The sequence below is a fragment of the Pyxicephalus adspersus genome, chromosome 3 (genome assembly GCF_032062135.1).
Source record: "Pyxicephalus adspersus chromosome 3, UCB_Pads_2.0, whole genome shotgun sequence".
NCBI classification, from domain to species: Eukaryota; Metazoa; Chordata; class Amphibia; order Anura; family Pyxicephalidae; genus Pyxicephalus; species Pyxicephalus adspersus.
In genome coordinates, this window is record NC_092860.1 from 63127255 (window position 1) to 63151977 (window position 24723).

General features: G+C 41.3%; 1 protein-coding gene across 4 annotated transcripts in view; it reads right to left on the minus strand.

The window, feature by feature from the left end:
• The window catches only part of LOC140326389 (PML-RARA-regulated adapter molecule 1-like), a 308253-nt gene that overhangs the window by 163544 nt on the left and 119986 nt on the right, over positions 1-24723 (minus strand). For 3 of the 4 annotated variants that reach the window (XM_072404936.1, XM_072404932.1, XM_072404933.1), the window contains exons 5-7: positions 23764-23795; positions 14114-14177; positions 2914-2967 (exon numbers count right to left, since the gene is read on the minus strand). In XM_072404936.1, coding sequence (XP_072261037.1) covers positions 2914-2967; positions 14114-14177; positions 23764-23795 — 150 coding nt within the window. Of the gene's footprint in view, positions 1-2913; positions 2968-14113; positions 14178-23744; positions 23796-24723 lie in introns of all 4 variants that reach the window. The other variant, XM_072404934.1, reaches the window with a different exon arrangement.

The following is a 24723-nucleotide window of genomic DNA, read 5'->3' on the forward strand; positions in this document are numbered from 1 at the left end:
TACTTTGACTGTTTTTTTTTATTATGTTTTTATTTATTTTATTTATTTGTTTTGTGTTTTTTTTTATGATAACTTGTAAAAAAAAATCCTTTATTTTTTCTTAATATTTGCATCTTGTATTTCATAAATGTTTTAAAGCAGGTAAATTTGATAGAATAAGGAGGACTAGAAGATATGAGTGTGGGAATATAACAGCACAGAAGCGATGCTGAAGAAGGACAGAAAACAACACTGGAATGTAATGCAGAAAGGTGAAGAGGGACATAAAGCAGCACTCACCGTACACACAATAGATAGCAAACGATCATTGCACGAATCTGCTAGGATGGTTGTTCATTACAAACAACATCCCTTGTTCATCGGCGTCATTGGTCTGTCATTATGCACTTTTTTTTCCAACAATTATTTTTTTCCTATTCCTACTAGCAATCTGTGCTCTTGTCAGTGTGTGTTTAAGGACAAAGATTGTAAAATGGATATAATACTGTATTTTGCTATATACAGTGGGTTTAGAAAGTACTCATACCCCCTTCAATTTTGTTATGATGCAGCTTGATGCTACAGTCATTTAAATTTTTTTCTCATTATTCTACACTTGATACCCCATGATGACAAAGGGAAAACCGAAATTTATACAAGTTTAGTAAAATTCCTGAAAAGAAAAATTGAAATACTACATTTTCATAACTATTCAGACCTTTTAGAACAACACTTTAGCTTAGGTGCCTCCCCTTCTCTTGATCACTGCTAAGATGTTTCTACACCTCGGTAAATTAAATTGATTGCACATGATTTGGAAAGGCACACACATCTCTATAGAAGGCCTCATAGCTGACAATGCATATCAGAGCAAAAACAAACCAAGGGGGGAAAGGAACTACCAGCAGAGCTGAGAGACAGGATATTTGCAAAGCACAGATCTGGGGAAGGCTACAAAAAATTATCCTGCATTCCAAGAGCAAACTTACCTCCATAATTTCCAAATAGAAAAAGTTGGCACAACCAAGACTCCTCCAAGAGCTGGTCACCTGGCCAAACTGAGCAATCCAGAGAGAAGGGACTTTATGAGAGAGGTGATCAAGAACCCAAAGGTCACTCTGACTGAGCTTTATAGATCCTGTGTGGAGATAAGACTGAGTTCCAAGAAGACAACTGTAACTGCAGCTCTCCCTTGATCTGTCCTTTATGGCAGAGTTGCTAGAATCCTCTCTTCAGTACAAAACACAAGAGCCAACTTGGAGTTTGCACCTCAGGAGGTGTGCATAAAGCAAGTGTATGATTTCCAATATCTCTGCCCCCAAATGCCAGTCAGTGCAGCATGTGGAATCAAGTGTATTAAAATATTTCAATCCATAGTCATCAGCATAAATGTTATTCTAGTTCTAGCTGGTATAATCAGTTTCGTTTTGTTGTTTGTTCAAGATACAAGTGCTAGGAACTTCATGTGGAATCACAGATCAAATGGGGAAGGGAGTGGGGGTAATCCCAGCAGGATTTTAGGAAGTTCAGCTAGCATGATTGATAGCTGTTATCACGCTACTTGGACTCCTGGAAATCCTCCGGGGATCCCCACATAGACATGTACCTACATGTATAACATTGGATGTTGCATAGAAGCACACATATCTTTGTAAATTATCTACATATACTTTGACCAAACAGTCAAAACCCTATGTTTTTACCTACTTTCTACACATACAAATTGAGCTGGTGATTGAAGACCCCTGGATAAACCTGCATCATATGTAAGAAGGTGCAATACTTAAGGACATTCATTGTAAAAATATAGGTGCTTCAAATGAAAAACAATGCTCATAACTGAACTTATGCCCATATAACACCACTTAGGTCCTATGCTGGACCCAGTTGGTATAACAAACAATTTACACACCACACTCCCTCCAGGCAAAAGCAGTAAAGTGGTATTAGTGCATTATCATCACAAAGCAAGCATAAATTCACACAGTAGGAAGTTTAAACATCACAATCATGGCAGGAGAGAAAGAGAGCCAGGAATGTTTAGATCTTCCACCCATGTACAATCCATCTATCTATTAGGTAGATTACTAAAACCATGCAAGGTATTACCATATAATTGACACGGATATAGACAAATATATATATAAAATAATAATAATATAATATAAAATGTGACAGCTGTAAATGATTGCCACCAACAGTAAACATAGCATTTTTTAAAGATGGTTAGAAAAGTGTGTGATTCATGGCAGGTTAATTTGGATTTTTTCACACTAATTTTGCTGAAACAGGAAAAATCTTACTTAATTATTACATTTTAAAGAAAAATCACTATAGGAGAAAAAATCAATTTACAGCACTACTTTTAAAAAAATATTCAAACCACTATGGAATATGTATTTTAGATATTTAGGATAAATGAGTAGTACGCTTCTAATACCACAAACCTGATACATTCCACATATTGCATATTCATATGTCTGGTAATGGTACCACATATGGTCCAAATTATTATTATTATTATTTTTTTCAGTGATAGACATACATGAGCATAAACAATGACCTAAAATGCTGCTAAAATGAATATGTACTCTAAAGTAATCATCAATCAAATAACTGATTACAAATTGATGATTACTATCTAAGCTATACTAAAAAAAACTATCATAACAAAATGTACACAGTTCAAAAGCTAGCAAAAGTAACAATTCTGTTGTTAATGTGATTTGTTGACATATTGGTTCTATTTTACAAACCATTTTTGTATCTCCTTACATGGAATGGACTGTTGAATATATAATTCTAGTGCATATTATGCGCACAATACAATTTAGCATTTTTTATTTTCCACTCTTCAAAAGAAAATTTAGTATTGGTATACACAAACTTTCAAAATCAGTAAATAAATTGAATAAATGCAAATACAATTTATACCTTATTTGTTTGGAAGTCTTTTGGAACAGCCTTGTCGTATAACCACTTTGAAATCTGCATTTTGACAAAAAAGAATTAAATGAAAAAAATGGTAATTTTATATTTTACATTACCTCTTTTTGTAACACTTCAAATTTAGAAACTGTCACAAATCATATCTCTGACAAAACAATCCTCTTCCACTTCTCAACTCCTCTTTTTTTGGTCAATTAGATTACTATTTTTTTTTTTAAGTGCAACTTTTCCTGATCAGTCACCCTTTCCTCTCCCCTCCTTTCCATCTGTTGTGCATTTTAGTCTGCTTCCCCAAGGCCCCTACAATCCTCCACAAATAGATCTGCCCCTGCCAGGCTTTACGGTTCCTGGGCACCCCCACAACTGTTCTATAAGGTGTTGGTGCTAGGGATAAGCGAGCGAGAATATTAAGTTCGATCTCGTGGTGAAAATGTAAGCGAGAATGGCCTTCTGATTTGCCAAGAGGTCAAGCTCTCGCCGAACAGGAGGAAATCCTCTGCGATTCATGGGCACTAGAGGTTAAAAACCCTCTAGTGCCCTGTGGATCGCATATATATATATATATATATATATATATATATATATATATATATATATATACACACATATACATATACATTCACATACACAATACAGCCTGTATCGATCAAATGTTCGTTCATCGCGCATGCTCAGAACATGCACGATCACTGAACGACCATACACACGATAGATGGTCAACGATCGTCGTCCAATCCGATCCGCCGGTCCGGTTGTTCATTTCCAACGACTATCCTCGTTCGTCGGCGTCGTTGGTTACTTTTTTTACAAACGATTTTTGGACAATCGGTCATTCGTCGTTCGTTCGTCGTTCATTTCCAACGATAAAAATTGGACGTGTGTACGCAGCTTAAGGGATACGTATTTTACAATGTAAGGAGGTTCTCCTTTGCCAGGCATCTTCTCAATGATTGCAGCTGTGGCTGCATTCATTGTAAAGAATGTGCGATCCCCGGGGCACTAGAGGTTAATTAACCTCTAGTGCCCGGGGATTGCGTGAACAGGAGGATTTCCAGGGCTGCATCATGGAGCCCTGGAAATCCTCTGCGATCCCCGGGCACTTGAGGTTAATTACCTCTAGTGCTCCGGGGATCGCAAACAGGAGGATTCCCAGGGCTGAATGCAGCTCTGGGAATCCTCCTGTTTTAATTTACTCTTCCGATGGTTTCGCAAAACCAGTTCACTGAAATTTCTCTGAACTCTGAAATTTTCGAGAGAATGCCTCTGGCTCATCCCTATCTCACTCATCCCTAGTTGCCGCTATACATAACCACATTAAAGCACATGAAAGCAGTAACATTTTGTGACATCCCTTCCCCTGATGCACTCAGTTGCTGATAGAAGTGTTCCTTCCTTGCCCAGGAGATGCTACCTTTTCTACTTATAGTTCCAGAGATACAGTCTTTCATAGTTTTTTTTTATTGTGCATAAATTAGGTTAAAAAAATGAGGGTACATGGATTTTCGTTAGTAACAGAAAACCAAATATTTGGGGAAATTAAATACATACATAGAGTGTATAATAATTACATTGCTTTCTTTTCTATACATATATAGAGTGTATAATAATTACATCACTTTCTTTTCTTCCTTTTGATAACAATTACAGTGCATTACAAATACATTTCATGAAACTAAGCTTTTGCCTAATAGCATAAATAGACCAGGATGACAAAAGATCAATGAAAAACATTTTTATTATTAAGGTTTAAGTTGCATGTAAACTAATCTTAGTGGGGTTTACCTATATTGACATTGACTTGCACTGCCTTGTTTATATGGCCAGATCAATGCATTTTTCCCGTATGTAACTTCAAGTATTTAAAGAATTGGCCTCCCAATTCACAAGCCAAGCTGCCCAGAATATTTACCAGATTAAAGAAGCATTTCACATAAGGTCCTTGTCATACTGTAAAGATTGTACTATATAGTTTGTTCCTTTAAAAGTGTTTGCCATGGAAAAATAAAGAAAAAAACCATGCAGAACATATCCGCATAAACTGCACATTTCCTATGTGTTAAACATCCTGCAAGTGCAGAATGATACATTTTGATCTGTCAGGGATACACTCCTCCCCTAGTGATTCATGTTCTGCTGTGGATCGACAACACACAGGGTTTTGGTAGACTGAGTGATGTCTACCAAGTGTCCAGCTGTCTTTAAACCTAAACCATCACACTCTGCTAATCTGTACACGGGGAGCCTGATTCATCAAGCTGAATCAGAAGCTCAACACATGCCCTAAATCGGAGCCCTAAAATCAATTTATCAACCACATCAGAGGCACAGGCATACTCGCGTGGAAGTCATCAACTAAAGTGATCTCTCTGATGGACATGCGCAGCCCCGGCAGTTTCACACTGGCGAGCTTGCATTAAATTCCCTGTTCCGTTAAAAAAACATTCTAATAGCATATTATTATTAATAGCATATACCATATTACCCTTAGTCCTAAAAAAATGTTTGTACTGAGGAGCCGCCTGGGGGTAAATATTGCAACTTTCCGCAGGCTAAACCTCGGCTTTGCCATCAGACTAAATTTTCCCAAAAAAGTCACAAGCACACACGTTCTTGCTTGCTTGCTTATATATATATATATATGTATATATATATATATATATGTTTGTGTATATACATATATAACTATATACTTCAATAATTATTATATATATATATATATATATATATATATATATATATAGTGGGAATTAGCTTGACAAATGGTAGGCAACTAGCAGGACTGGATGCCATATCAGGGTTTTATTGAAAAAAACAACAAAATCATCCCAAGAGGAAGGCTTAATGTCAGCCGGGTAAAAATTAAACACACAAGCACTTATCTTCAGCTGTCCCGTGTCTATAACAGTCCATTTTCAAATAGGCAGAAAAACTAGAGTCACCTTATCTGTAGAATCTTGTCTCTCTCTCTTTCTCTCTCTCTTTAGAGTCTTGTCGCTCCCCCTCTTTCTCAGGAACACTGTGGAGCTGAATGCTCTCAAGCCCTCTCCATTAGGGTCTTTTTCCTTTTCCTTGCACAGACCACCTGTCTGTGTCTCCAAGCAGAGCTCCCTCACACAGAGCACCTGTCTGTGTCTCCAGCAGAGCTCCCTCACACCGAGAACCTGTCTGTGTCTCCAGCACAGTCACTCACACAGAGCACCTGTCTGTGTCTCCAGCACAGTCACTCACACAGAGCACCTGTCTGTGTCTCCAGCACAGTCACTCACACAGAGCACCTTGTCTGTGTCTCTAGCACAGCCCTCACACAGCACCTGTCTGTGTCTCCAGCACAGCCCTCACACAGAGCACCTGTCTGTGTCTCCAGCACAGCCCTCACACAGAGCATCTGTCTGTCTCCAGCACATCACATCCACTGACTGAGCTCTTGGCTCTATGTTATATCTCCACCCTCAGTGCGTCCTCATCAATTATCTCCCAGGTGAGAGTCTTTAACCTGCTACTTCACACAGGAGAGGAATCCGGTGCAAATATATCTGCTCTCTAGTACCTTTCCTGCTGGTTGCCTACATCCCCCCTCTCTGCCCAAGGCCAGGGGACTGGGCACTTGATCCTGACATACGGTGAACCCTTGATAAGGAATCAGCATTGATATGATGCTTCCCTGCCCTGTGCTCCACTGTAAAATTGTAAGACCGCAGGGCCAGTTCTTTATGGCTTCGATCTTGGCAATTTGGGGCTTGACTACTCCTCTCCCAATAATGTACCCCAAGTACTTGGCTTCTTCTAGCCTAATGCTACTTTTCTTGGGGTTCCCAGTCAAGCCTGCTCCAATTATACTGTGAATCAGCACATCTTTAGCCCCAACAACAGCCTCTGAGGTCGTAGCTACCCTCTTGTCACTTGGCTTTTTCAGTATGTGCCCTTTCCTAGTACCACCCTGGGTGAACCGAACATGACAAACATAACATTCATAAAGCTTGTCTGCAGAACGAGTTCTTATGTGCCTCTGCATGTGAGGATCCAGTTTTGAGCTTCTGGGACAAGTATAGCTGCACTGATCTCATTGGAAAGTTTTCCTTACACTTTTCTTTTTAACTTGTGTCCGTTTTGGAGGCTTCCTATTTCCACACATGTTTTCAGCCTTCCCTTCCACTGGTGTAGCAACTCCTTCCCCAACATGCTTCTGAGTATCCTGTTCATCCAGCAAAACAGTGACATTTTCTTCCCTCTTTACTTTGCCTAATTTACGAAACTCTTCCCGGACCTTTTTGCACAACGGGACAGCTTTTCCAATCTTTACTTCGCTTAATTTACTAAATTCTTTCCGCACCTTTTTGGGAAACAGGGACAGCTTTTTCAATCTTTACTTTGCTTCATTTACTAAACTCTTCTTGCACCTTTTGGGAAACAGGGACACTTTCATTGGCTTCTTTAGACTATCCTATCTTCTCGGGGATGTCCGGAATAAGCCCCTTCAATTCATCTTCTTTCTCTTTTGTCCCTTTATTCTCTTCATCATCAGGTTTAAAATCTCCTTCCTCAGCCACCATTGGATCAGCTTCTTCGTCCCGCCCTTCAGGCTGTTCTTTTGTCTCAGCTGAAACAGGATCCCATCCATAAGCTTGGACTTCAAAAAAAGGAAACTTTTCCCCAGCCAACACAGGCACACATCCATCAGCTTCCATCTCAGATGATAAAGAAACACCCTCATCTGCCTGCACCTCAGTCAGCCTGGAAGTATCCTTGTCAGTGCATACAGGGACACTTTCTTCAACTTCAATCTCAGTTAACACAACAATACTTTCTATCGCCTTTACTGCACATGAGACAGGGACACTTATTTTAGCATGCACTTCTTCACCTGAGACCACTGTAATTTGGACATCACCTTTGGATTCCTCCGGTCCCTCACTAGCTGCATCCGAAACAAGGCTGGCAATTTTCTCTTCTTTAGACTCATCACCATCTTCCTTATTTTCCCCAAACCGCCAGTCATGGACTCTGCGAGCCCGTACAGATAAGGTGACTCCCAGCCGGACCATGATTTCTGCTTTAAGGATAATATAGTCTTCGGCCTGCTCTGTCGTTAAATAAACATATGCCTTTTGTGGCTCCCCAGTCAAATAAGGGGCCAGAACCTCAGTCCATTCAGCAGCAGGGAGTTTCTCCCTTTCCACAATCCTTTCAAACATCGTCAGATAAGTCTCTATGTCATCATCAGGTGTCATTTTTTTCAAGGCGCGGTGCACTGCCTTTTTTACATTTAGAGTTCCAGATAACTCCTCCATTTTCCTTGAGTGAGCTGACACCCTCTGCCTCAGGACTGTGACCTGTTCCAACAACAGACAGTTGGTTTCCGGTTGGGCAGCACTGACCTGCACCAAATGCTTTATTAGCTCCTCCAGGAGCCTCACTGGGCAGCAATGTAGCAGACTTTATCCAGGAAATGCTGGGTGAGATATCAGAAACCCAGGAAAGATGGATTGCCTTAGCAAAACATTGTTTGCTGAGGGCTTTGGTAAATGGTGTTGTTGGTATGGATTTTTTATGGAATGATGAGCAGGTTGGTAGTGGGGCTCCCCTTTCCCTTCCTGTCCAAAACAGGTTTCCTATATAGCTCTCAGCCAGGTGATGGAGATCAGTTTGTTTCTAGGCTATAAAGGTCTGCACTATGAGGGGGTGGGGGACTGGTTGAACAGACTGTCTTTCACCAGCGCTGCTGAAGTCTGCTAAAATGACAAAAAAGGACACTGAAAATTTACTTTGAGTTGTGTAGTGGGGCTGGTAGTAGGCCGCCCGTATAGAAAGGGTGATCTTGTGTTTAAATAGTGCTCAGCCGAGCAGAAATTTATTTTGTGTTTTTGCCTGTATGTAAAGGCATTATATTTTGCTTGTGGATGAAAATAAAGACAACAGGCAAATCCCTGCGGGAACTGTGCTGTTGTGTCACTTTCTCTGACTGCTGTGCCTACCACTATTGAGCTGTATATATACATATATATACATATATATATATATATATATATATATGTAATTACTATAGTTATTATTATAATATAATAACAATTTATTTAATTATTGTAGTATATAATTATATATATATCTAAAATACTTTACCAAAAAATCCACCTTAACTTTATTTTATTTCTTTATTTAATTGAAAATCTGTTTACTGGTGTACAAATCTAATGAATCGTATCAATAAATGATTAAGGAATGTCCAACTGCCAAAAAACAACAAACCAATTTTGACAGACTGCGCAAGTGCTAATTGCTAGCAAATTTTTATCACCTGTGCACCTAAATGTGAGCATATATAAGGGTGTTGTCTAGCTTGCTTTTTCCCTTTGTCTTTTTTTTCTTGGAGGGGCTGTTTTGTGTGTTATCCTAATTATTCTATGTTGCTGCATATGATACTTTGCTTATCCTTTAGCACAATAACTGCTTTTGTTTTTGAAACTTTGAATGTTTCAATGTCCATTTCGCAATTTTGAAGTCAATGTTAATGCTATGTTATTGTGTTTGTGGCCATATTGTTTGATTGCAAAATTCTGCCTTTATTACAACTTTGAAATGTTTGTTCTGAAAAAAAAATTCTAATCCAGTTTTCCATCCTTGATAGGTCAAAATTGCATGTTGGTTTGGTAAGTATTATTTGAATGCAATATTTGGTCATTTTTGAACTATTTTGGTTTTATATGAAAGTATGGGTTTACATGTGCTTTGCTTGTTCTTTTAAACTTTGTTGTCATGTAAGTTTAGTGGTGTGTGTTTTATATATATATATATATATATATATATATATATATATAATAATGTGACCTTTTAGCAAATGTTTCTTTTGATTAAAGGTTTTTTGTAAAATGTCTGTTTTTTGGGGGTTTATGTGATCTCCTTTCCAATCTCCCAGGACATACAGTTTAAAAAGTCAATTGTTATTGTTTTTAAGCTGTTTCTTTCTCTGAATTGTTTGAAAGGCTAAACACAGCACAACTGTCTTGTTAAAACTCAGTTGTCTGATGCGCATAGTTGTGTGCCAAACTTCAGGAGTATGTAGCGCATAGTTGTGCGCCAAAGCGGACCTGCTATGTGCACGTGAACGTTGTTTTATCAGTTGAAAAAATATGCCGCACTTTTGTGCAGTCCTCATTCAAGTAAGTTTTTATTTTTTTGTGTATATTACTTGTTTTGCTTCATGTGCACTCATGCATGTATGTATAGACATGAGTGTACATGAAGCAAAACATAGATGTGTGTTAGACGTGTGTACATATACATAAAAATAAGAAATTTTGGGAAGAAATAGGCAAGGAGGGCTTTTTGGACCATAATGCTTCACATGCTTTAAATTGAAAAGATTGCATATTTGTTCCTATCATTTCTGATGTCATGGGCTTGGCTACAAGCAACAATCATGGATGATATTGCTTCTGGTTAAAGGAGGAATCCACCTTATGTGCTTCATCTACCATGCTGAGGTGAGTAAGTCAATATATTATAGTGGGCAAAGGTCTAAAATGCCATTCAAACTTGCAGAGACACCCTGAAGGGATGGAAAGCAAGATAATATTTGGCACAAAGTGGATTTGGCCCTGGAAGTTTGATATACTAGTACTATTTGTTTTGTGTAAACCCCTCAATAATGCATACACTCCAGTATTTGAGCATTAAGTTAAGCAACAACACAACATCTGCTCATTTCCAAGAGTGTCTGACCCTGCTTGCGAGCTTGGCAATCGATGTGGTATGATGTTGTGCTTGGCAACCTCAACCTCCTTCCATTACCATCAGGTATGTTAGAATGAGTATGCAATTCAGCTGGACAGCTAATTGACAACCTGTTTGGACAGCAAGTGAAAGTGTGCTTGTATACAATAGGGCTAAGGTCAGGCAGTACAGCAAAATGACCCTTAACACTACCACAAATGAACAGATAAGTTGTGTGGCAGCAAATGTCAGACTATTTAAAAAAAAAAATAAAAACCATGACAGTTTTAGAAAAGGTCTTTGTACATAATAAATTCAAATCCCAATATGTGACAATGGGACAAAGGCAACAAGGGGGATCAAGTAGCACTTTGGAGTGGAAACATGCAGACGTTTGTACTCAATACTTGTGGAAAAAATGACAAAACATTGCTGAAGAATTGCTAAACAACAGAAACTGGCATTACAAACCAGGCACAAAAACATCGCAGCAACAGATGAAACTAACAATAATGAGGATTACTGACAGATCAGAAGAAGGGTCAAATAAATAGTGATGTCATCCAGGCCAAAAAGGCAAAATAGTGGCCCAGTCATGGAGTGGGGAGGGTGGGAGAATAGCTTGAGAATTCCACAGAGTGGCACAATGACATAGTGGTGAGGTGGAAGCTGCATGAGGAAACCACTGAGTGGCCCAATCACAGAGTCTGGAGGTAGCGGCAGCATCAGGAGGCCACTGAATGGCACAACGACAGTGTGGAGTTGGCGACAGCATCAGGAGGTGGCAGAATGACAAAGTTGTGGAGGTGGCGGCAGCATGAGTAGGCCACAGAGTGGCACAATGACAGTGTGGAGGTGGCGACAGCATAGGGAGGTCACAGAGTGGCACAATGCCAGATGTCTAGAGGTGGCGGCAGCATCAGGAGGATACCACAGAGTGGCAAGGTGACATAGTGTGGAGATGGCAGCAGCAGCATCAGGAGTATACCACAGAGTGGCAAGGTGACATAGTGTGGAGATGGCAGCAGCAGCATCAGGAGATCACAAAGTGACCCGGTGACAGAGTAGGGAGGTGGGTGGCATCACCAGTACCTGCTGACGAAGGTGGGTGAAAGAAGGAGCACTTGGCATCAGATGTGTGGCATCAGGCGGGGACTTGACTCCGAGGGGCTCTCGCTTATTGCTCCAAGCACCCAGCGCACGCCGGGTGCGACACACTCTGAGGACAGTGACAGGTGGGGAGTTTGACTGGGGCGGTACACCTGTTAAACAGTAACGCAGGTGTCCTAAGGCAAGCTCAGGGAGGACAGAAACCTCCCGTGGAGCAGAAGGGCAAAAACTCGCTTGATCTTGATTTTCAGTCTGAATACCGACCGTCAAAGTGGGGCCTCTTAATCCTTCCTATTTTTGGGTTGAGAGCAGGAGGTGTCAGAAAATTTACCACAGGGATAACTAGCCACAGAGTGGCACAATGGCAGAGACTGGAGGTGGCAGCAGCATCAGGATTTTAAGAATGAATACAGACCTTGAAAGTGGGGCCTCTTAATCCTTCTGATTTTTGGCTTAGGAGTAGGAGGTGTCAGAAAATTTACCACAGGGATAACTGGCCACAGAGTGGCACAAGGACATAGTGTGGAGGTGGCGGCAACTGCTATTCCACTGTCTACCTGTTTACTTACTTCCTCTAAAAAGAGAGTAAATTTGTTTGACAACTTCTGTCTTTCTTGAAGCCATGCTGACTATCACTTATAATATTATTTTCTAGCAGAAACTTCTTTATGTGGCTCTTTATCAAACTCTCCAAGATCTTTCCAACTATGGACGATAAACTAACTGGTCTTTAGTTACCTGGTAATGACTTTGCTCCCTTTTTGAAGATAGGAACCACATTGGCCGTACGCCAATTCATCAGTACCTTGCCAGTGACTAAAGAGTCTCTAAAAATTAGAAATAATGGCTTTGAAATAACTGAGCTCAGCTCTTTAAGGACATGTGGATGTAATCCATCAGGTTCTGGTGCTTTGTCAACCTTAATTTTTCCCAGCTGTTTCTCAATCATATCAATTCTGAGCCATTGTGTCTCATCGTGTAGCTGAAAATTAATCGCTTTAATTGGCGTTTTCAAGATCTTTGCTCATTTTTGCAAGAAACTGGCAGGTGAGTGCACTACAACTTGGCCCCGACTCGCGGTAATAGAACTTGCCGACCGACGCATGCGTACACGCATTTTATTGATAAATCAGGCCTATACTGTAGAAACTCATTTTTCTGTAGTCTAAGATATTAACTGGAAGTGCTTATTAGACTCTATGAGGTAATGCAAGAAGTAGCACGGTTGGCTCAGTGGCTAGCATGCTTGCCTTTGCAGTGCTAGGTCACATGATTGAATCTCTGCCTTGACACTATTTGTAAGGAGTTTGTATGTTCTCCCCGTGTTTGAATAGGTTTCCTCAGGATACTCCAGTTTCCTTCCACATATCAAAAGCATGAGGGTATTTTAATTGACTTTGGCCCAAAATTAATACTTAGACTATGTTAATAACATATGACTATGGTAGGAATATTAGATTATTTTTAGATATTAGACAGTTAGTAATTGACTATGGGCTTTGTAGGGTGCTGCATAATATGTCGACTCTGTATAAACACAAGTAAATAAATAGGAAGTTTGCTCAGAACAGCACTAAATTTAAATCACCAACTTAATAATATTAAAAATAATAATTAAAAAAATAACAGAATAAATGGTAGCATATGAAGCTTATTATTATACAAGTTGACAATCGAAAATACAGCCATCGATAATCCGGTTCTTTCAGTTTTACGGCATGAATTTCGGATCGCATTTTCAATACAGGGACTGCAGTAGACTGTTTGGACACTGATGTTTTGATGGCTCTGTTCTGCAGAAACAGCTGTTAGGTCAGCTTGCTACACTACATACACATTGAGACGGCCCTGCTGCCTGCTCCCTTGAATTGCGTCAGATGTCCGCAGGTGCTGCGAGAGGAAGGCTGGCCTGTGTGTGGAGGTAAGTATAAAAAAAAAATCCTGAATTTTCAAAAATCTGGCGCACCTCATGTCCAGGACCTGTACTACAGAAATCATGGGAAATGTATATAAATATAACTGAAACAGAAGCCAGATTAATCCGCGCTTTTTTTTTTTTTTTTTATATTTTTGCTATAGTCTAAGTGGTATGGAAAAAATCTTTTGTATTGTTAAAAAAAAAAGATAGAAATGAGGATGACAAATTGTGCAGTGATAACGTATAGAGCAATAAACCACAGCAAACCTTTCTTTTCACCAGTTTGTTAGTTGTCAAGGGACCACTGCAAGTATGTTGTTTTTCTGAGGACTGCACTATATTCACTGCACTTAAAAATATTTAGAAAAAGCAAACAAATATTACATTCCACACTATAGTAACGAAGAATGCATTTCACTAAGCTGATGTAACATACTGAGAAAACCCTACCTTGCTTTGGCTGGAAGAGCAGGAAATGTGTTTGACATGAGCTCAGCATCATCATAAACTTCATCTACAGTGTAGAATAAATAATAATAATAATAATTAAAATATAGGCAAATAAGGGTTTCAATATTATACATGCATAAATCTGTCTGCCAAATTAGATTTTTTTTGTTACAATCTTTTATTAAAAATTTTATAGATATAAAAAAACTACAAAAATTATACAATTATTACAAAATTATAAAAAAAATTGTTTCACTCCTTGATTTAACTTATCGTACAAAATAATTACCTTTGCTTTATAACAAAAACCCATTTCTGTACAGTGCTTCATTATCAACATGTCCACATCCCAAGTTAGCCTCATTTATTTTCAGAAAATAGGATTCACAAAAAACATAACCTTGAAAGAAACAGATTCTTTAAAAATTGACCAGGTCGCTCATTTAGAATTATATGGCTCCATCTGGTTGGTTTCAATAGCAACCAACTCCTTAGCGTATTGCATCTGGTCCAGTTCTTTATACCATTCCCGCAGAGATGGAGAAGTCTGAGATCGCCAATACTTTGAGATCACTGCCCTTGCTGCAGTTAAAACATGACTAAGGACAGCTTTTTCAGCTAATTTAACTGATCCCGGAAACATAAACAGAGTGCAAGAGCTGGTTTATTAGATACAGAAAGCTCTGTATATGTCACACTTACCTGTTCCTTGCTAAAGCACAGGCGCCTCTCTCCTGCGCATGCGGGCAGTTCTGAGCCCGGGCATGCCTGCTGTTCCAGATTTAATCAATTTATACCATCTACAGCAACAATCCTTGCCTCCCATCTCCTATACCCTGCTCTGCCGCAGTACCTGCACTTTACTGGTATCTGGTCTTCTACCTATGAGCATCTGAAACATGCAGCTCTCATACACAGGAAGTTTGCAGATCTGCATCGCCGAAAAGTACCTCTTTTGCAGCCTGGGGATAAAGTCTGGCTCTCCATGAAGAACATCAACTGCAAATTCCCTTCTCTGAAGTTTGCTCCCCATTTCCCTGGACCTTATGTCATTTCAGCAATAGTTAATCCTGCCTGTTATAAGCTACGCTTTTCTGCACATCTCATGTTACCCAACTCTTTCCATGTATCTTTGCTAAAACTGTTAGTCCTGAATGCTTTTTCTCGTCACGCCTGCTCTTCCAGATTTAATCAGGATCTGTCCACACGCTGGCCAATCAGGAAATAGCCTCTTAATTGCCCTTGGCTATTTTGCTAGCACAGACTTGCTGAGCATTTCCTCCACACTTGTCTGTTAACTCAGTGCTTTCCCTGTCCAGCTTCTGTGTTAACCCCTTATTGCCCTGTCTGGTGTTTCCCTGCCTGCTCCCTTTTGCTGTACCAGTGTTCCTCTGTGTCTTCCGTGTCACCTGTGTTCCCTGTGTCTGTGGTGGCCCCATGTCACTGGTGTCCATTTTCTGGATTCCTGGTTCTTGACCCCTGGTTTGTTCCTGACCTTTATTGCTTGCTGCCTGCCACAACCCCGGCCATCCTTGACAATTCTCCTGACTAGTCATTTAGTTCCATCATCCTACCCAACCTGTTGTACTGAAACCTTGCAGTATCCAGCAGCAAAACATCCTCACCTCTAGAGGCTCTGCAGAAGACCTGGTTACTGCTTAGATTCTGTGCTTTGGCCCTTCTCAGGGCTCACACCACTTCTATGCAGGCCGCAGTGCCCCCTAGAAGCCCCGTCTCCCCAAGCGTGACAGTATATGTATTGTAAACTCTCAGGACCTCATCCCAAAAAGAATGAATAGAGGGACACTCCCACCAAATATGTAACATAGTGCCTCTTTGAAACTAGCATTGCCAACATATCTTGGGTACATTTTTTGTGTCATTTCAAAAGGCTTCCACTCCTCCAGAGAGAATGAGATACCTTATTCATATAACTACACTTAAAGCCGACCCAAATCTTCCTGTCATTATTATGAAACCAATCAAAAAACTTAGTAAGTAAAGTAAGTAAAAAAAAGTAGTAAGTAAAAATATAATTTTGGGCTCCAACCCCTCCACTGGTTTTAGGAATTACCAATATCCTATATGAGATCAGATTTGATAGGGCTTCATTGACCTTGACACCAGCTGTGGGTGAAGAGTACAAAGTGGCTATCCACACAAGCATGCAGGGGCCCAAACCTATCTGTCGAAGTGCAGCATGAAGAAATGGCCAACTAACGCGGTCAAAAGCTTTTTCTGCATTGACCGACATCAAGCACATAGGGGATCCAGTTTCCTTTGCATATTCCATCAGAAAAAGTGTTTTCAAAGTATTGTCTCTGGCCTCACGTCCTGGGACAAAGCCCACCTGGTCCCAATGAATGAGAGTTGGCATGATTGGGTTGAGACGGTTAGCCAGCAATTTTAAAAAAATGTAATCATCTACGTTAATTAGTAAAATGGGCCTGTAATTGGAGCATATTGTGTGATCTTTATCAATGATATATGGGCCTCAAGACTTTGTGTTGGGAACTTGCAGGGGACAGATATGTCCCAAAAATGGCGGGGAAAGTGCCTTTATGGCTCCAGGGAATAGAAAGTGTTAATTAATAGGTTTTTAGAACAGAAACCAGGTTCCTTAGGGCCCCTGAAGCCGTCCAAGGGATGTGAAGGGTGCGTTCCTTGGCCCAACCTGAACTACTGTAGAGACATCCTATGTAGTCAGTTGGCCGCTGCCTATCTGCTCCATCGTCCATCCTCTCGCAGGTCTGCACTCACGTTCCACTGCCATGGCTGCTGGGGAGGGGTGGGGTGGCAGGAGCAGTACCAGCTCCATCAGCAGCAGCCTGAGTCTAGAGTCGCTGATGAGCAGCTTTCTTCACCCGCATAGTGAAGAAACTACTGACCAGCAGCTAGACATAGAGCAGAACCTGCAGGTGGTGGCATACTTGGAGTGCACCCTGCCAGCCATCATTGAAGATCCGCTGGACTACTGGGCAGCCAAACTGGATTTGTGGCCGCAACTGCCCGAGTTTGCCCTGGAAAAGCTGTCCTGCCCAGCCAGTAGTGTGGCATCAGAGCGGGTGTTTAGTGCGGCAGGGGCCATAGTTACCCCAAGAAGAACTCGCCTGTCCACCCAAAATGTGGAGAGACTGACCTTTGTCAAGATGAATCAGGCGTGGATCATCTGATTAGATGATCCATGCCACCTGGCCCAAACCTTGACAAAAGAGACCAGTTTCTTCTGGCTACCTGCCTCAGCTACTACTCTGACGCTGCCACCCGCCTGATGCTACACATCAAATGCCAAGTGTTTCTTCTCTCACCCACCTTCGTCAGTGGGTACTGGTATTGCAACCCACCGTCCCTCTCTGTCACCGGGTCACTTTGTGGTCTCCTGATTCTGCTGCTGCCATCTCCACACTATGTCACCTTGTCACTCTGTGGTCTCCGGATACTGCTGCTGCCATCTCCACACTATGTCACCTTGCTACTCTGTGGTATCCTCCTGCTGCTGCTGCCATCTCCACACTATGTCACCTTGCTACTCTGTGGTCTCCTGATGCTGCCGCCACCTCCACACTATGTCATTGTGCCACTCTGTGGCCTCCTGATGCTGCCGCCACCTCCACACTATGTCATTGTGCCACTCTGTGGCCCCCTGATGCTGTCGCCACCTCCACACTATGTCATTGTGCAGCTCTGTGGCCTCCGCCTAATGCTGCTACTGCCGCCACCTCTGTGGCCTCCTCCTGATGCTGCCGCCACCTCCAGGCTCTGTCATTGTGCCACTCTGTAGCCTCCTGATGCTGCCGCCACCTCCAGAGTCTGTCTTTGTGCCATTCTGTAGCCTCCTGATGCTTGCCGCCACCTCCAGACTCTGTCTCTGTGGTTGCAAGGATCAAGAGGCCCCACTTTCACGGTCTGTATTCATACTAAAAATCCTGATGCTGCCACCACCTCCAGACTTTGTCATTGTGCCACTCTGTGGCCAGTTATCCCTGTGGTAAATTTTATGACACCTCCTGCTCCAAACCCAAAAGTTGCAAGGATCAAGAGGCCCCACTTTCATGGTCTGTATTGATACTGAAAATCCTGATGCTGCCGCCACCTCCACACTCTGTCATTGTGCCAGTCTGTAGCCTCCTGATGCTGCCCCCACCTTCAGACTCTGTCATTGTGCCACTTTGTGGTCAGTTATCCCTGTGGTAAATTTTATGACACCTCCTGCTCGGAACCCAAACGTTACAAGGATTAGGAGGCCCCACTTTCACGGTCTGTATTCATGCTGAAAATCCTGATGCTTGCCGCCACCTCCAGACTCTGTCACTGTGCCACTCTGTGGCCAGTTATCCCTGTGGTAAATTTTCTGACTACTCCTGCTCTGAACACAAAATTTGCAGGGATCAAGAGGCCCCACTTTCACGGTCTGTATCCATGCTGAAAATCCTGATGCTGCCACCACCTACAGACTTGGTCATTGTGCCACTCTGTGGCCTCCGCCTGATGCTGCTGCTGCCGCCACCTCAGTCACCCTCTCCACTCTGCCGGGGGGGCTCTACTTGTATAAGCGGTTAATAGAACAGGTTCTGTAGACATCTATGTGGAATCAGCTGAAGAGGGTGTAAAAGGAATGCGCTTCTTCTTGACGCTAACATGTGCCTGTAAGGCTGAGTTCATACTTGAGTTATTTGGTCAGTTTTGGCCCCGTGATTGGCAGTGATTCTGATAGCGACGCCTGTCATCTGCATGTCATACTTACTCACAGTACTATTTCACTACCACAGCAGACTCCCTATGTGTGTTACTGTAAGGCACAGTGTTCTACACCACTATAGCCGTTTTTTAATGTGTTTTGCCGCGAATAAATTTGGAAGCTGAATCGAATTTTCAAGAAATTTGCTCATCTCTTGTTAGGATATGTTCAGTTCTGAAGCATTTACAGCCATAAACATAAAAAAATAGTATACTCGGGGTCCCAATTTGTCCAGTCAGACCAAAACGCCGCTAAATCAAAGCCTAACAGACAACCATTAGGGATCCACCCAATACAACAAAATTCTACTGTCAAAAATGTTCCCAAAAAGAGAGAAAAAAAATGGTCCTGGGGGTTATCCTGGAGGTTAGTGGCAGTGACATTTCTGGGGGGGTTAGTGGCAGTGACATTTCAGGAGATCCTGAAGATGGAGGGGGCAGTGGGCTCTGCGAAGCTTTCCCCTTTGTTTCCCTTTACCGTTTTAGGGAGCTGTTTGGGAAGGATTTGATTTGCCCATGAACTTTTTCATGGTTGGTGGTTTATAATAATTTCCAGTAAGCTCCCCAATAAAGCCTGTTCTGGGTCACAGTGAAAAAATGGCAGGAATATAGCTAGAGATATCCCTACATGCAATCCATCCGCAGATTGACAATCATCCATGCAGGGGAGGGCAGATTCACCAGGAAAAAAAACAAATATTTTTTTAAACATTTTTCAAGAGTTTTACCTTCAGTAAGGTGTTCCTGCTGGTGGGGTAGCAAGGAGTCCTATTGGTTCCCAAGATGTTTTCTCTGGGGCTGGTACAGGGGCTGCATAAAATTTTTCTCGGCCTTCTGCAGCAGCGTGAGGTGTCCTTTAAATGGCCGTAGGGTGCCAAGCGGCCAGAACCGGAGCTCCTACTCCGGGCAATGTGGTGGCAAGCAGAGCTACAAATAGAGCCTTCTTCCACCTTCAATCAGCTCCTGCACTGTTCAGCAGTTCTGGGGTTTAAAAAAAACGCCAGAGCACGTATGGAGCAGGCTTAGAAGCGATCCGGCAGGAGCTGTAAGAGTGACAACACTGCTTCTGTCTCCAAAAAGTTCATATTACCCTTTTTTCAAGCATTACTGTTGCGGGTTACCAATTTAACCACCCTTAAAAATGGTTATCACTGGAAAGATAAGGTTGTTTTTTCCCCCATTTTTAATACAGCTGGTTGCTTAAGGTTGTGTTGCCACATGGTTTTATTAGACACTTCATGCACCATCTAAGGAAGGTTTGCCACTCCAAGCACCTCCACATGCTTGAATTGAACCATTTTTTACTGATTTTACAAAGGTTTGGTTTTAGGTGTTCGGGAGAACTGGAAGTAACCCAGAATCACTCAGAAGTGGCAGTTTGTTTTCATTTTACCACTGTGTTCCTGTGAGTTGAAGAATATGTATGTTCTCATTGATTCCAGTGCTAGTCGACCTGATCAGTCACAAACCAGCATAGTTAACTGACGGAAGTGGCAATAGGACACAGCATGAGTCAGATGCACCAACCTCCAAAATACCTTTGATGATGTCATCCACCCCTAGTCTCACTGTCACGGTCCCAAGCTCAAGATAAAAATCAGCAGATAAAAAGAGAAATGTCTGATGTCAGGAGTGAAAAGATGTGCAGTACAACTTTAGTTAGTTTACCTATTCAGTGGCCAAAGAGATGAGGAAAATGACTGCTGAGCATTACCTTTACACTTGTCTGGTAATTCAGTGCTTTCCCTGTCCAGCTCCTGTGTTAACCCCTTATGCTTTTTTAGTGTTCTTCTGTGTCTGTGGTGATTTCTGTGTCACCTGTACCTCTTGTTGCTTCCTGTATCGCTTGTGTTGCCCTGTGTCTGTGATGACCCCTGGCTTTGTTCCTGACCTCTCTTGCTTGCTGCTCACCTCGACCCCAGCCTTCCTTGACCACTCTCTTGTCTTGTGATTTGGTACTGTGCATTACCCTGCCCATCTTGGTGTGTCCAAGGACCTCAAACTGGCAGCTGCTTGGATTCTGCGCCTTGGCTCTTCTCAAGGCTTCCACCACTCACTGTGCAACTTTGGTATACCAACCTGACTATTCTTGATTGCCACCTACTGTTCAACTACTCTTCAGCCTGTTGCACTTGTACGCCACATTGGTCATATACAGACAGCAGTTACCAGCCTCTGCGTGTACAGGGGCTGCAACCTAAGCACCACGTCCTAAAGTCCATCACCCCTTGCAGGGTGTGCTTGTAAGGCTGGAGACTGGTGCCCATACATGTCCCTGCTAAGAGGGCTGGTTGATTAACCTCTAGTGCCCGGGGATCGCAGTGAAACTGCAGATGAACTCTCAATGGAATTTCTCCATTTAGAGTTCATCTGTAGTCACAGCTGATTGAAGGCACTCTGTGCCTCCTATCTGCTGTGACCATTAGTTCCCACGCTCCCTGGGCTGTACTTATCAATGATAAGTACAGCCCGGTTACCGTGGGAACTGAACTTAGATGAACTTTCAATGGAGGAACTCCATTTAGAGTTCATCTGCAGTTTGCCTTTTTTTTTTAAACATATTTTTATACACAAATTTGCAAAGTCGAATTCAGTGTTTTTCAGGTCGGGTCTGCCCGAATTCGAACTGCCATTTTCGAGTTGAATATAGGGACAACCGGAATTGGAACACCAACTCTACCCCAAAGATGCTTACAATATGTCCCTACCACAATCATTAACACAGTATAAAGGCAGTTTTGGGGGGAAGCCAATTACCCTAACATCAAGTTTTTGGGGATGTGGGAGGAAACCAGAGTGAGCATACAAACTCCTTGCAGATGGTTTCCTGGCTGAGATTCAAACCTGGGACCTAGAGGTGCAAATGCAAGAGTGCTAGCCACTAAGCTAACTGTGCTGTCCTGTATATAGAGCATGGACTCTTTAAAACCAGGTTGTATTCTGGTAAGAGTCCAGAACTAGTGGGAAGCAACTCGGTTACCTTTGTTACTTTATTTCAGGGCTCTGTACTCTGGAATGGGAAGGAAAGTACTGGGTGGGCTTTCCACCAAGGTAAACCCTGGGATTGGCTATCAGACTGCAGCTCTGCTATAAGTGGCACAGGTGTGCTATCAGACTGAAGTGTATAATGGCAGCAGGTAGGCTGCAGACAAGCTAGTATGTAAACTTTACTAAGGAGCTCTGTGTCTTTAGAAGGGATGATGTTGCTGATTTGATTTATGGACTGTGGAATCCACACTAAAGGACTATACTACAGAGGGCTGTACTGTGAACTCAGAAGACTCTGCACTTACCAGCTGATGTAAGCTATATTGTTTTGAAACCAAATAAAGTGACTTGTACAGTTTACAAAAACAACTCTGTGTGCATGTTGAAAGGGCTAATCCCACTTCATATCACAGCACCCAATCACACCACTGAATTACTTGAATACGGACAGAGATACCAAGATACAGCTGAAGCATCAGAAGATCAAGAGCAGAGTTCATAGAATCCATCTTGTAAATCCAAAAAAGCAGAAAAAAGGTAAAAATATTCAAAATACATACAGCTCTGGGAACAAGTCAAAGGTGCTGCAACTGCTTACACAAAACAAAAACAAACATGTTGATAATCTCTTCCAGATAACAAGTGGTTTCCTATATGTGCTCAGGAGTGTTACATGGTGTGGTTTTTAACTTCTAGTTTGAATGTGGAGCCTGAAAAAGGACTGAAAAAAACAATTGTAGCAAGCAATATTTGGAAAATTTGCTCTGTCAAAATAAAAATGCAGTCTATTATCACTGTGGTAGACAGAGACAGACTACAAGCAATTAACAACACTTAGATGTAACAAAAGATAAAAAAAAGGTATCCTTCCCACTCCTAATTCCTTAGGTTACACAGTATTTTGCTACTTAAAAAACATACAGTGAGGGTGTACACCAACTTTCCCTGACCTTCCACTGCCAACAAGCCCTATTCAAATTTTCTGGATGCAGTTTTTAGGAGGACTCCCTAGGCTTTCTATAACACACAATAAGCACATTGTCAATATGGCTGCTATGACCTTATTTTCCCTTTTCATAGTGAGACAGTTGGCTTGTCCAAAAGCCCCGTTATTGGTGTTTCTAAACCAGCTGACCTAAGTTGAAAGACCAGGCAGTGAGTTATGATTTTAAAGAGTTTAGACTGGGTCATTTGTGCAGAATCGAAAATTTCAAACCCAATAGAACCACAATTATTATGGTAGTGGAAAACTGACACATCATCCCTAAATATTACCAAGCCAAGGCCCCAAAACAAGGAGAAAAGAACTTAAACCTTTTCACAAATGTTTCTCTTTGCGCAAAAAGGCTCCTTTCTGAGCATATCAATATTGACCGGTCACTCTCCCAGGAACCCCCCCCCCCCCTCCTCCCCTAATTGGAATTCATACAATTTGTTAACCCCAATCCCGGTGTTATTAATAAATATTGATATAATCATTTTGGCTAGGGATAAACAGCTTGACTGATGAATACAACATTGCTGCATGCTATTGTATAAAAGCACAAGAACTTTTTTGACATTGTACTGTTTTGGTCATGTTATACATTTTCATATGTATGGCGTAATATCTGTACGAAAAAGGGTTGTACTAACCCTTGTTTTGAAAAGAAAAAAATTATTGAAACCAAAGCTCCAGAAGTTCAAACTTGCTTCCACCTAACATATATTTTTAATTGTACCTTATCATTGCATATTAAACAGCAGTAAAACAGGAAATATTGTAAGGGTGATACAATTCTTTCAATGATATTATGATGCTGCCAATGCAAATTTGAAAAAGGGCAATTAGTTAATCAATTTATAATTATGGCACTCATTTTACAGAAAGGTTGTTTATTACATATTGTACATATGATGACATTACCTTGTTTATAGAAACTTACCAAAGCTTGCATTACTGTAGATATGTTTCTCTCTAGTAAATAAAAAAAAATATATATATTATTGCAAACATAAAAAAATGTTTACAGTATATTGTTGCATCCATTAGCATTGCAGTCTTATAGAAACACCTGTTTCTGCATAATGAGATTGCCCTATTACAATATACTGTATATTCACCATTGTTTTTACATTTTTTGGATCAAACCCTCGGACAAAGGGGGTAATACCATGGTAATGAACACCTCCCACTACAAATCTATCTGCTCTCAGATATTAGACAATAAAGAGTGGTATCGACCAGTATCTCCTAACCTTGTTGAAACTTTCAGAAGTGAATTCCACAAAATAGTTTGGGACGCATTTAGAAAAAATAATATTGATAAGAACACTAAAGACTACCTTCTCATTCAGCATCCTCTAATACCTAATGCCTATAACTCGTAGAACTCGTAGATGCATACCTACAACCCTTGGTGACACAAATGCCATTGTTTTTAAAGGACACCATTGAGTTGCTCAAATCCAGAAACAACCTATGAGTACCTCCAAACACCACACTTGTAACTATAGAAGTGGAAGCGCTTTATTCACACACATGCTTTATTCCACATGAGAAAGGTCTTAACTAGATATCACAATGCCTTTCTAGACACTGACCTGCCTAAACTGATGAAAGCAGTTTCATTTTGCAATTACTACGCTATATTCTAGAAAGCAATGTATTTACATTCAATTGCACTTTGAATCTTCAAACCCAAGGCACTGCCATGGGGACCAAATGCGCTCCCTCCTGCGCCAATTTGTATCCTGGCGACTGGGAGAGGGAACTCTTTTCTACCATCAACACCACCCATTTTGGTCCCCATATACTATCATGGCAACACTACATCGATGATATTTTAATTTTTTGAACAGGTCCCATACAATCCATTAACCAATTTGTTGAGATGATCCAACAT